The 12,681-nt window shown below is 40.2% G+C and overlaps 2 protein-coding genes across 5 annotated transcripts in view; one reads left to right on the top strand and one right to left on the bottom strand.

Moving 5' to 3' along the window:
- Positions 1-111: 111 nt before the first annotated feature.
- On the bottom strand, positions 112-6,381 carry cabp5a (calcium binding protein 5a). 2 transcript variants are annotated; one of them, XM_037082518.1, is made up of 9 exons: positions 6,267-6,381; positions 2,232-2,484; positions 1,834-1,883; positions 1,422-1,452; positions 1,128-1,271; positions 900-1,009; positions 643-790; positions 480-500; positions 112-326 (listed from the first exon to the last, which is right to left on the bottom strand). In XM_037082518.1, exons 2-9 carry the CDS (start codon positions 2,269-2,271, stop codon positions 271-273), a joined length of 600 nt encoding a protein of 199 aa, XP_036938413.1. In that variant the 5' UTR covers positions 2,272-2,484; positions 6,267-6,381; the 3' UTR covers positions 112-270. The 2 variants fall into 2 exon arrangements, with proteins under 2 accessions (XP_036938413.1, XP_036938412.1); XM_037082517.1 differs by having other exon boundaries at positions 2,232-2,545; positions 6,267-6,365.
- taok2b (TAO kinase 2b) overlaps positions 6,373-12,681 on the top strand; it is a 28,018-nt gene continuing 21,709 nt past the window's right edge. For 2 of the 3 annotated variants that reach the window (XM_037082512.1, XM_037082513.1), the window contains exons 1-2: positions 6,373-6,924; positions 11,770-11,910. In XM_037082512.1, the coding sequence (XP_036938407.1) occupies positions 11,779-11,910 (132 nt within the window). In that variant the 5' untranslated portion in view covers positions 6,373-6,924; positions 11,770-11,778. The remainder of the gene's footprint in view (positions 6,925-11,769; positions 11,911-12,681) is intronic. The other variant, XM_037082511.1, reaches the window with a different exon arrangement.

A 12,681-nucleotide genomic window follows, 5' to 3' on the forward strand; every position in this document is an offset into this window, starting at 1 on the left:
TGTGACAACACTACACAGTAGTAAATGAACTGTTAGTAAATTCTGATGATGACAAGAGATTAATGCGATACTGTCAGAGTAATTAAATAAAGAATAAATACATTCGGTCAGCGATACATACATTTCAAAAAATCCAATTCAACAAAGCAATCCAAAGTGACTTCCTGTATATACAAGAAACAAATATTATCAAACCAAAACCAACAATACATCCATTTGTTCACACACCCTGTGCCATAATGTTACACTTTAAAAAAGGTCTCATGATTGTCAATCTTTGCATAGCTGTGAAGTTCTCTCTGAGAGCGCCCGGAATTTTCTCAGCACTGCAACATGAATGTTAATATCATTAGTGTTGGTTGTTCATATATGTACAGTCAGTTAAAAAGAATCGCAGAAAGACAGCGTCAGTATCCGTGCATGTCTGTAGAGGTGCGGAGGTGCTTCGCTTGACTGACGGCTTCCCGGCTGTCACTGACCTGACATCATTCTGACGAACTCTGCGGAGGATAAATGTAAATAAAATCACTGTGGTGATCATAGCATCATGTTCACTGATATACAAGTTCATAAACCCCTGAAACGAAAATCTTGAAATGCATATTGACGTTTAATTCGCTGCGGCTGAGAGACGGCTCGCACCTTCAAAGTCTACCGTTCCGTCTCCATTGTCGTCTGCTTCTTTGACTATGGCGTCGATCTCTCTCCGGTTCATGTGCTCTCCCATCAGCTTGGTCATGGCCGACCGCAGCTCTTCCGTTGTGATCTCTCCATCTCCGTCCATGTCAAACTAACCAGAGAAACAATGGAAGAAGATTAAAAAAAGGGTAGGGATTATTGTTGGCACAGGGGAGTAGAAAAAAGATCTGACAGCCTGAGGAGTTTAAGGAAGTTCGCACCTCTTTAAAGGCGTCTTTAAGCTCCTTCATGCCGATCATCCCAGCTGTTTCTGCCAGAAGCTTCGGGGTCATGAGCTCTACGAAATCCTCAAAGTCGACTCTTCCACCAACTAGGGGGAAAAATGAGAACAACTGATGAGGAAATTAAGAAGCATCCATCACTCCTTGTAAATATGAAAGTGTTTCATTGATTTTAACAAACAACATTTTTTTTTTGTCTCCACTCACGGTTCATGTTGATGTTCTGGCTCAACTCGATCAGCTCCATCTCTGTGGGCATGTAGCCCATGGTCCTCATCAGGTTCCCCAGGTCCTTACAGCTGATCAGCCCGTCCTTATCTTTGTCAAACTCATTGAATGCATCGCGCAGCTCTGCAGAGAATGGTGCAACAGAACATTAAGTCTGCTGGAGAGTGCGGCGTAAAAAAGTTCTGCAGAGGTTGTGTGTGTTAAAATAGTTTAATCTGCATTTACTGATAACAAAAAGGGGGGAAAAAAGCAGATGGTGAGAAAATAACTCACCATCAATCTCATCATCAGCCAGTTGTCTTGTCTGCAAAAAGAGAAAAACAGTTGGTTAGGTCCACTTTAATTCAGACTTTTGTGTTCTCTGTTATACAAAGATACAAAGTACAAAATAAAATGAAACAGATGTTAAGAATGCATAGAGAGCTCATTTACTACATTTATCTATATGTTTTAATACAGGACATTTCTATGGTATAATCACTACATATATATATATAATCACAGTAAAGAGGCGGCTCAGGTTCCGTCTCTCTCTCTCTCTCTCCTTTATCTCCTCTCATTTTATCCTGTTGTTTTCCTGGATTATAATCCCATAAACCTCTCCAGACCAGTTTCCAAACATCAACACAAACCTATCAAAAGTATTTATATTAGAGAAAAAAAAAAGCATCGCTGTTGTACTCACAATATTTTTCCCTCCTCGCAAGAAAATGCACGCTGCCCCCAAACTCATGTCTGCAAGAGGTGAAACAGAGTGTGATGTGCCAATAGGGAAAGAACTGAACAAATTAATCCTTTCTGCACATGAAACAGAGCTGGTCCGAATCAAAAAAAAAAAATCGGGATTAGGACAGATTGTGTAGCCTGCGATCCCTTGGAGGGATTGAACACCGTGTCCTTTGATTTAACTTTGCGTGTGAGTGCATGTGTGTGTCACACCGCTTAAACTACAAAGATTCAAGCAAAATTAGATCAAATGAGACAAAAACTTCAAGAATCTCATCTTCAATCAATTGATCAACAACCTATCAAATATCAAAACCAGTTTGTTTTTTGTTTTTTTTAGCTAATTGTTGTGCTTACCTTCTTCTGATGATTTCTTGTCGTCAGACAAGCGCATCATACACGACCTGTGAAGAAGAGACTCGGCAGCTGACCGGCACAGTGCAGGCAAAAAGCCCCTCTGGCTTCCCTCTGTTTGGTAATCTTCTTCTCAGTGTCCTCACACAGGACAGCACTGTCCTCTCAGTGTGTGGCGACCCTGTGCGTCTGCCCAGCCTGACGGGATGCTGGAGGTTAGTATAAGAGGAGGTGTGGCTGCATCCAGGGTTGCGTGCTGGCGGGGAGGAGTCAACAGTTCATGTGTGGACTGCTGTAAATTATACTGCCATCTGAAGCTGATGCAGGAAATAGGACACAACTAGTTCACAGGGGTAGAGTTGCTTGTTTTTGTTGTTTTGGGTACTTTGCTTACTTTGCATTAGTTACAGTGTTGTCTGAATTACTGCAGGTTCAACATTTAAAGAGTCACACGTTTTAACTGTATCCAACCGTTATTTTCATTACTGATGAAAATAACGGTTATTCAGACTTTTAGTCTGATGTTACAAGATTCAAGAATCCAATAATTCATCATTATGTGACGCAACATTATAACATTATTATAGAACAAAATCTACAGAAAGCTTATATTGATGGTGATTAGTATATATTGTATCAATGTTCCCAAAAGTTGTACTTGAGTAAAGGCATGATGTCATGTGGACATATAACTTTGGTGACAGTGAAAGTCCCCCATATAAATAGAACTTGAGGGAAAGTGTCAAAGGTAATTTTCTGGAGAGAAAAAAAAAGTACTTAAGTAACACAAGTAAAAGTTAAAATAAATGATACATATATATACAATTATATAAATGTGTATACGCATGTATGCACATACTATATATGAGGGGTTAACAGATTATCAAGGGGTTAACTGTTGATAAAATAGTTTTATCCTTTTTATTGTTCTCTCTATTGAAAAACAGCAACATGATAAGACAATAGCGGCTCATTTGGCTCTTCTGTTTTATTCCCTTTTGTGTTCAAATATATGACAGCAGAACAGATTTAGGATGTATTAAAGAGCCAGAGGCTAATCACAGCTAATATCCCAGTGTGTGATAATCTGCATGAGTATTGGTTACATCTGCCTGAAAAAAAAAAAAAAGACAAAAAGGATTACTTTTTTTCTGTGAAACTCCCTGATGACAGTGTGTGGGATTTGTAACCCCAGGGGGGCCAAGCTTCACTTCCTGCAGCGGCGACATAAAACACTGAATTCACTGGCTGAGCTGAACCACTTCAGCATCAGTTGTGTGTGTATGTGATGGTGTGTGTGTGTGTCCTCTGCTCTGACCGCGCCCCCCCGCCTGTTGAATTCACTGTTATGTAAATTCATCAAAAATCTGTTCGTATAAGAGCCATAATCCGCCGGGCTGCGCAGAGGGAAGTCGCTTTATTATCTTTTTCCCCTCCCTCTCTCTCTCTCACAGCAGGCCAGCTGAAGGGTTATGCAAGGCCGGGCCCGCAGATGTGAAAACATGCCCGTGGAGTGGCAGGCAGGAGGAAAGTGGCTGAGGTGAAAGTTTGAATGAAAGGTGAGAAGGGGAGGAGGGCGGTACCGGGAGGTGGAAGGATGCATACCTTTTATGTTGGGGAACGAACGAAAACAACTGTGCAGTACCTTGCATGAAGCCTGATGGATATTGGGGGGGGGGGGGGTTTCTGTGTGTTTTGTGGATGTTGTGTGTGAGTGCACAACGTTGAGATTACACAGAGTGGATTATGAGAGCAAATCCCAGCCAAACAAGCCATATGTGGGACCGTGGGGACATGACACTGGGAGATGGCCGAGAAAAAAAAATGTCAAAATTCAGTCACATGAAAAATCTCAATAACTAACAGCTAAACCAATATAATATGTAATGTATCATCTGTGGCAATAAATAGCATGGACCCTCAGTTATTTCCGTTTTTTTTCCATTTCATGAAGTTAAATCTGAATTTTGGGAAATGGCATTAAAGTGCAGCCGTAGATTTACAGCACAATCCCTGTCCTGAGTTTCAGACACATTATGCAACTGGTGAAACAAATCTATAGCATTTTTTACTCCTCAGCCAGGATTGCATAATTATCTCTCATCCCTAATATCTGTTAAAATGGACAAGTGCCAGACATGATGATAAATGCAATTTATATTTGCTGAGCTATTTTTATTTCCACTCCAACGTCACCATGTTAAACTGATGTAGTTAAAACTGATGTAGCACGTAATGTGCCAAAAACTGACTGAAAAATCCAGTCATAATCTACCCGCCGCCATGCCAAAGGAAAGTCAGAGGAAGTTTCTGAGTACACAAAACAATTCTGGAGCTTCACAGCAAAACAGTGTTGCACCATCCCCATCAGCTGCTGGAAGTGGATGGGGACTTGTTTAACATCGTAAAAAAAAAAAAAAAAAAAAAAGCAATGACTAAAAAAAAAGCTGGTCCACAAAAGCATGGGTGCACCCTCAGCTTACCATGGTTCAATTCCGTATATAAAGTCTTTTCAAAACAATTCTGGATCTCTGGGTTTCCCGAGACTTGGACAAATCCCGTATGGAGCATTTTATTGTTTTTTTTTCAGTTGTTTTATTACTTTTTTTAAAAAGTCCCCATCAGTTGTTTGGAAGAATGCTGTTTTTCTGTTCCAGAGATGTTTTGCGGACCATAAAACCTCCCCTGACTGTCTTTCCCTATAGGGATAAATAGACAATGTTTGAATCTTCCTTTTTGAGTGAACTTTTCCTTTCAGTTTAATTATGTATAGTACACAACTGTAGAAATCACTTCCTGTGATGACACTGTTAAAAAGCTGTAGCTCACAACAGTTATTATATCTCTGTAGACCACCAATCATATGGACAGTAACAGCGATACTCAATCCCGCCCCTGGTGACATTCAGTATAAACCTTTATACTACAGATTGGTTTTGCCGTCGTATCTTTCTGCTTGATGTCTCTTTTCTTGGGCAATGTTGCAAATCATCAGCATAATCTATGGCAATATTTGACGTATATATGACTTTGCATTCATGTAAAAAAAGTAGCTTGATTTGTGAGTCACAGATTAAAACACAAACCCCTTTTCTGGTTTCCCTGTCTTGTCGTGTGTTACATCTGTATACAAATAAATTAGATGTGACATGATAGAGGAACATCTCATATTTGCCACCACTTATAAGTAGCTGTTAAACAATTTCATATTCTTTTACAAAGCTCTTGGTGCATCATAACCCTAACCTGTACAGTCTGTTCTGGACAAACATTTTAGTCCACTGGCCTCTTTTTGAGGACAGATGTTGCAAGTGAAATGAGTGAAATAAAGTAGCGAACAGATGTTGATTTGGATTAGGATTAAACTGTGGAGACACAGTTCATCTAATGTTCATTATAATGATCAGGATGATTTGCAAATTAGTCTTGGATCTGTTGGTTTGGCAGGAAGACATGCGGGTAAATTACATTTAATCAGCTACTGTGATTAAGCTCACTTTTACTTACTTACTTCCTTAATTATAACCATTTGATGCTACTATATGGGCTTACCTGTGCTCCACTACATTTCAAAAGTAAAATCATACTTTTTACTGCTTTTAACAACACCACATGTCAGTCAGCTGACTTTTTATTTTCAATGTGCAGATTTGATATGATCATCTTATCAAACACGATCATTTATCAATAGATTGAATCACCCAAATGCATATAATCGATAGGAAAAAAAACCATCCATCTTCAACAACTAAAATATTAAAATGACTCTACTAAAATACTTCCTAATTAGAACCTCTAGCACAACTGTTGATTGTTTTTCCTTTTGATTGAGCCCACTTAGATAAACAAGCTAATTTGATAAGCACAAAACAAGTGGTTATGAGGAACTGACACGTTGAACGTGAAACATTAAAAAAGAGACTGGCAGCACATTAGTTAATAATAACAGCTAATGATTACATCACTCCAATAATATCCAAGCTGTTTGTTAACAGTATCTGTTAATAAAGCTGACTTTATTGTTGATTTTTAAATTACCGGCCTGATGTTTTGGTGAATTTCCTCGGCCACACGGGGGCATCGTTGTAGCTCATCTACCCGCTTTTGAAGCGTCGAAGAAGAGCACTTCCGTTTTCCTTTCGGCTCCCGCCCCGCTCCGCCATCATGAAGTCCTGAACAAAAACGGATGAGAGTCGAGCAAAATGGGGATAACACGGACTTGAGATGAATTCCGCCGACAACACTAACGTAATGACAGTACACAGTGGAGCACGGAGCAGGCCCGTGGAAATTAATGAATCAATTTCCCATTGAAAACGTCCCAGGCAGCTCCTGGCGTTACGTTATTTAGTTAGCCTTGTAGCTAACTGCAGCTAGAGCTAGCCTCAGATTTTCTTTGGAAGACAGCTCTGCTGCTAGCTGACTGGCTCACCTAGCTGGCAGGCGTCAGTCAGCTAGCTGTCACTTTAATTGACTGGCACTTTACTCATGTCAAGTCGTGTAGACGCGCTGGCTGTCCAATTGACTGGGAGCATCAGGATGGAGAGGGGTTTGTGTAAAAGCATCGACAGGCAGAATGTGGTTTGTTCGTGCTGAATAGACACCAGTGCCGAGGAAAGGGGAGTGAGACCAATATTTTCCAGCCAGGCCAGTTAGCTAGCTCCAGAGCTAGCTACAGTGGATCCCAAAAGCCACGGTAAGACATGTTATAAATCATTCAGCATGCTAAAGCGGCCCAATGCGCCTCCCTGCCTCTGTATGCAGGGAAATGAGCAGCTAGCATCATGAACTACCTAATTTTCAGATCATGGAGTCGTTGACATTGACATGCAGGGTTGTTGTTGGCCCGCAGCCTGAACACCCAGCCGGTTTGAGTTGTTGTTGTCTACTGTTGAATATATGTCATGCATTTCTTTGGTGAGCAAGAGCAAAGATAGCCTAATTGCCCAGCCGAGTGCAAAAGCCATCAAGCTTGCTCAGCTGAGATGGACACTGTACATGATACTGAATGCAAGCACCTACCTACATAATTACCTCTGTCTCTCACCAGCCAAGGACAATATACATTTTAAATTTATATATTTTTAAAACATACCCAGGGTGCTCCAAGGTTGCAAAAATTGCTCGTAGGTGATATGGATAGTGTTGGATGAAACCTCATAATTGTAACATATGTTTGTGTATGTTGAGTATGGTAGGGATGTGTGAAAAATATAGATTGAGAGCTTTCTTCAGGCTTGATTGCAAGATTTAAAGAACTTCTCATTTTCAAAGGGAACCAAATGCTTCCTCTTTTGACGCCAGCAAATCGGCCATTAGAGGAACGTTTTATATGATGCCTGGTCGTTCTGAAATGTTTTAAATGCTGACATGAAAAGGTCCAGCTGTTACTGACCACAATATAGGACATGAGTTCACCCTGTGATTCAAATCCAAATATCCCATGAAACACCCCGTGCCAGGTGGCTAAATGGGCAGTCGGTGTGTCACACAAATGAGATACTGCTATCTGAACTCCAGCTACACTTAGAAGCATACATGTGTAATTAATATATACATTTTAGGAAGAGTTTGAACTTCAGTATATCCTTCTTGTTCAACGGGGGCCTGAAATTGGAGAAGCTGGCACTCAAGCATCACAAACATCGAATCAGTATGACACATAGGCCTATGTTATATATATTTGAGTACATGCACAGACTCAAATCATACAAAAACCTGTAGCGACACAGATCAGGCCTCGAAATCCTCGAAAAAACAACTTCATAAAATGATTTTTAAATGTAGTAGCACACGTGCACTATAGAAATCATAGTGCAGTCATTAAAAGAATCCTGTTTTTGTGATTTGTAATGCAATATAATTGAAAATTACTCACAACTTAAGAAATAAAAAGAGTATTATGAACAAGCTTATTTGAAGGCAAGCACAATATTTCTTTCTGAATTTTATCTGCTGCATTTTTTGGTGTCACTACACATGACAAATATCTGTTATCTCAGGGTGTATTGTGTCATATTGACTGACCCTATAGGCATTAATACAAAATACTAATTCAGCGATCAGTTTCATCCGTTAGTATCCTTATCTAAGTTTACCATAGACACATATGAATGAAGAATGCTGTATCTGATCGTGAACACCACTCCCTTGGTCATATTTCCATAATTTGTCTGGAAGCCTCTGATGACCTTTTTTCAGACAGATATCAAACTCTGTAGTGGTTCCAGGTTGTTGCGCATTAAAAACAAAGGTAAAACTTGTGGTCACACCGTTTCCTACGCAGCAGGCAAATCCTGGGCCTGTTAAACTGGTTGGCAGTTTACGTTTATGTGGGGAAATTTGGCCTGCTGCTGGTTTTCAGAGAGATTTCTGTACAAGAGCCAGAAGGATAAATCATCAAGGCTGATGTTTTAAAATGTCCCGCTTAGTTTGTCACAAAAAACTAATGCAAGGGACCTGTATCAAGATTGAAGATTATGTTTTTAAAGAATACCATCAGCTGATTCATCATCATGTCTTATTTTTCATTTCGAAATGTCAGCTACAGCCTCAGAAATCCAGAATCGGGCAATCGTACGTTCTGCACTGTACACCGATTTAGTGGTGGATTCTTCTCTCTACCATTGGTTATACTATGATTGATTTGTTTGATATGTGCGATAGTCACAATGCAGAGCACGCAGTGTAATGAGGTTAATCAGACCTGCCATGGCTCACATAGCATTTTACCGCTTGCTAGAAATTATTAGCTTTTTCATAACTAAGCTTAGAGACAAACCATGTACACCACCTGGTGTTTCAGGCCGATTTGATTTTGTTTTATTTACCTGTGTCAGACACACGTGTGCTTGCCAACGAACTGCCGTGGCCTCGAGTGTGCAGGGTGCTAAAGTACCAGTGAATGACCAGTCAGAATCTTCATCAGAGAGGATTGTTTTGTTTGGCTCACAATGACGACGAGGATTTTATTTTTTTCAGTCTTGCTTCAACATGAGTGAGAAAAACGAGAGAAACCATTTAAAAAAAACAATGGCTGCATCTGCCATTTTAGGAGATTTCAGTATCTCAGTAAAACATTGTGCGCAGCAGAAACAGTGGTTCGTTTCTTCCACAATAGAAGCTAAAAGCTGCCTATGACTGTATCTGGTGAAATTATGGTAATTAACTGTTCTTGAACATAGTGATGTTGATTGTGAAAAGACGGAAAAAATACAGTGATGTCAAGATTTGTTCGGCCTTATATTTTTGGTAGAGAGACAGATGGGTGATGATGGATGAATGAATGGGTAGGTGGGTGGATGGATGGTCATTTGAAGCTGATGGGCACTTTGATGTTTTCCATCCATTTGAGGCAACACAGATTTGCATTTTTGCGGTGTTGCACAGTTTAGTTGCAACTGTAGAGCAGGGTTTGCTTTTTACACATGAACTGAGGTGTTCAGCCCTGTGGGGTGGAAAAGCTAACAAGCTGCAGACTAACATGTTGATCTTTGACATACAGAGAAATACATATACAGTCGTCCTCAAAATTATTCATACCCTTGCTGATTCTTGTGATTTTTTCATTTAGTGATGAAATAAATGCTTGTTTTCAAATTTGTGTTTTAGCTTCATGTGACCAACAATTGAAAGAATGACAACAATGTAAAATAATTTTAAAAAATCATTTCTGGGGTATTTTATTAACGGAGTCCAAAAAAAATGCCATGTTCAAAATTATTCATACCCTAGTCCATCGTCTTTATTTAATAGTCAATGGCATAGCCTTTATTCTTTATGACTGCTTCCAGACGATTCTTGTACGTGTCCACAAGCTTCTTGCACGTCTCCTGTGGGATGTTGGCCCACTCTTCCTTGGCGAATGCCTCAAGCTGGGTCAGGTTGGTTGGTTTCCTCGCCATCACTCTGGTCTTCAAGTGATGCCACAAATTCTCAATTGGATTGAGGTCAGGACTTTGACTTGGCCATTCCAGGACACTGATGTCATTGTCCTTGAACCATTTCTTGACTACCTTGGCGGTGTGTTTAGGATCATTGTCTTGCTGGTACATCCAGTTTTGGCCAAGCTTGAGTTTTTCAGCAGATTCCTTGACATTTTCATCAAGTATCCTGATATAATCCTCCTTTTTCATGATACCTTGGACCTTGACGAGATTGCCTGTGCCACTGGAAGAGAAACATCCCCACAGCATTATGCTTCCACCACCATACTTGACAGTGGGCACAGTGTTCTTTGGTCTATAGGCTTCTCCTTTCTTCCTCCAGACATACTGGGTATCCATATGGCCAAATAACTCCAGTTTTGTCTCATCAGACCACAGGATGGTTGACCAAAAGCTGGGATCTTGCTTCAGATGACCTCTACAAAAGGCCAGGCGAGCTACCAGATGTTTTTTCCTGAGCAGCGGCGTCTTCCGAGGTTTACGTCCATGGAGACCTCCTCTGTGCAAAACTCGCTCAATGGTGGACCGTGACACCTTTGTCCCTGTCTGCTCAAGGGTTTGAATTAGGGCCTTGGTTGTGGTCCGTGGGTTGGTGTTGACCTCTCGGCAGATTCTCCTGGCAAGTTTGGGGGACACCTTACACTTTCGGCCACGCCCACTGAGGTTTTTGACAGTGTTGAACCTCTTGTGCTTGTTGATGATGCTCTGGACGGTTGAGACAGGGACACCATACTGCTTGGAAATGGCCTTGTAACCCTTTCCTTCACTGTGGGCCTGCACAAGATGCTGACGCAGGTCCTCACTGAGCTCCTTCTTCTTTACCATGATGACCAGAGATTAACAATGACCTGAACACTTTCCCACTATTTATACTCTTCTGGAAAGATGCTATTTTTTTAACCTTGTTTAACATTTGGTCAACAAAAAAGGTATTCATTCCAATGAGACATCATGAAATAACTTTGGGACAAAGATGAACACATTTGGGACATTTTTGTTGAGATATTGCCAGGGGTATGAATAATTTTGAACATGGCATTTTTTGGTAATCCGACAATAAAATACCCATGAATTTAAGAGTTTCTTGAATTGTGTATTGTTGTCGTTCTTTCACTTGTTGGTCACATATAATTCATAAACAAACGTGACAAAAATGCATTAGTTTCATCGCAAAAATAAAAAAATCACAAAATTAACAAGGGTATGAATAATTTTGAGGACGACTGTATCTAATTTTGGTTAGAAGGTGCTCCTTATAATTGTTAGAGTGCCAGTGTATTCCAACAGTGTACTGAGGAGGAATGACAGGCCAACCACTTGAGAGTACTGGATATTAAGCTACATCAATGTGGATCATTGCCTCAAGAGATCCAAGCGTTAATTACAAGTGACACACCTTTTTACTCCAAGTCTTTATTGAGTTTAACAACGTTTAAATGTTATAAAAGCAAAACTCTCAATAGATATATAGATGGAGTAATTGCAGTAACGCAGGTTTCCATATTTCCTTGGCAGCTCACATTTCCATCACAAATGTCGGTAATCCCCCAAATATAGCAGACGCTCACCCAGTATGTCTTTCCAACACTCACCAGGCGCTGGCCATGCCGTCGAGTGTGCGGGCCGGGAGCCTGAAGGACCCGGAGGTGGCTGAGCTTTTCTTCAGGGAGGATCCTGAGAAGCTCTTCACAGACCTGAGGGAGATCGGCCATGGGAGCTTCGGAGCGGTCTACTTTGTGAGTTACTTTTTCACCGTTTGCGATGTTGGTGCCATAGTTGGCATTCGTATGTGATTTAGCCCGTGAGTGTGTGTTTTTTGTCAGTGCAGCATAAAAGTGATGGCTTCTTACTTAATTTGAGTTAAGAGTCCTTTTTTTAGGTGATACCAATTTTATTTTAAAGTTTTAAGAATATTTTGATGTATCCTGTGCCTATGTCTCACCTGTGCTTTTAATTATTAGCCACCTGATACTAAAACCAAATGAATTACAAAAGCAGCTATTAAAGTGTTGAATGCGATCTTAATATCATAGAAAATTTTGAATATCAGCCCTTTATTACTTGATGTTGTAGTATTGATTTCAGTTAATAGTGATATAGAGACCTTAAAGACAAAACTGAACAAAAGTTTGAATTTGCCTCACTTTTTATAAGTAGCAGTATACAAATGAAAGTATTCATGCATATCATTATCATTATATTCTGAAATAGCGGTCAGACAAAATTATTCATTTGAGGATATCACCTTGGAAAAACGTTTTTGATGTTGTATAGACAAAAAAAAGTAGAATTTGATTTAGTTTGTAATTCACAAGTGATGGTACAACCCAAAAAAATCCATTACTGAGATGCAGTCACACGTGACTGATGGTATGAAAAGGTAATCACAACAAGGAAGAATGGCTGACAGACAATAATAAGAGTGATGTTGTGGCTCAGAGAGACGTCAGTTAGACAGGTGCTGGCGGCGGTAGCGGTGGTGGAGATGATGGTGATGACGGTACTGT

The sequence above is a fragment of the Acanthopagrus latus genome, chromosome 20 (assembly GCF_904848185.1).
Source record: "Acanthopagrus latus isolate v.2019 chromosome 20, fAcaLat1.1, whole genome shotgun sequence".
Taxonomy (NCBI): domain Eukaryota; kingdom Metazoa; phylum Chordata; class Actinopteri; order Spariformes; family Sparidae; genus Acanthopagrus; species Acanthopagrus latus.

Coding starts and splice junctions, on each gene's coding strand:
- cabp5a (XM_037082518.1), bottom strand. CDS start 2,271: ATGATGCGCTTGTCTGACGACAAGAAATCATCAGAAGAAG. Junction 1,272..1,421: donor GGCTGATGATGAGATTGATG/GTGAGTTATTTT, acceptor CATTCTCTGCAG/AGCTGCGCGATGCATTCAAT. Junction 501..642: donor CGGAACGGTAGACTTTGAAG/GTGCGAGCCGTC, acceptor TATCCTCCGCAG/AGTTCGTCAGAATGATGTCA.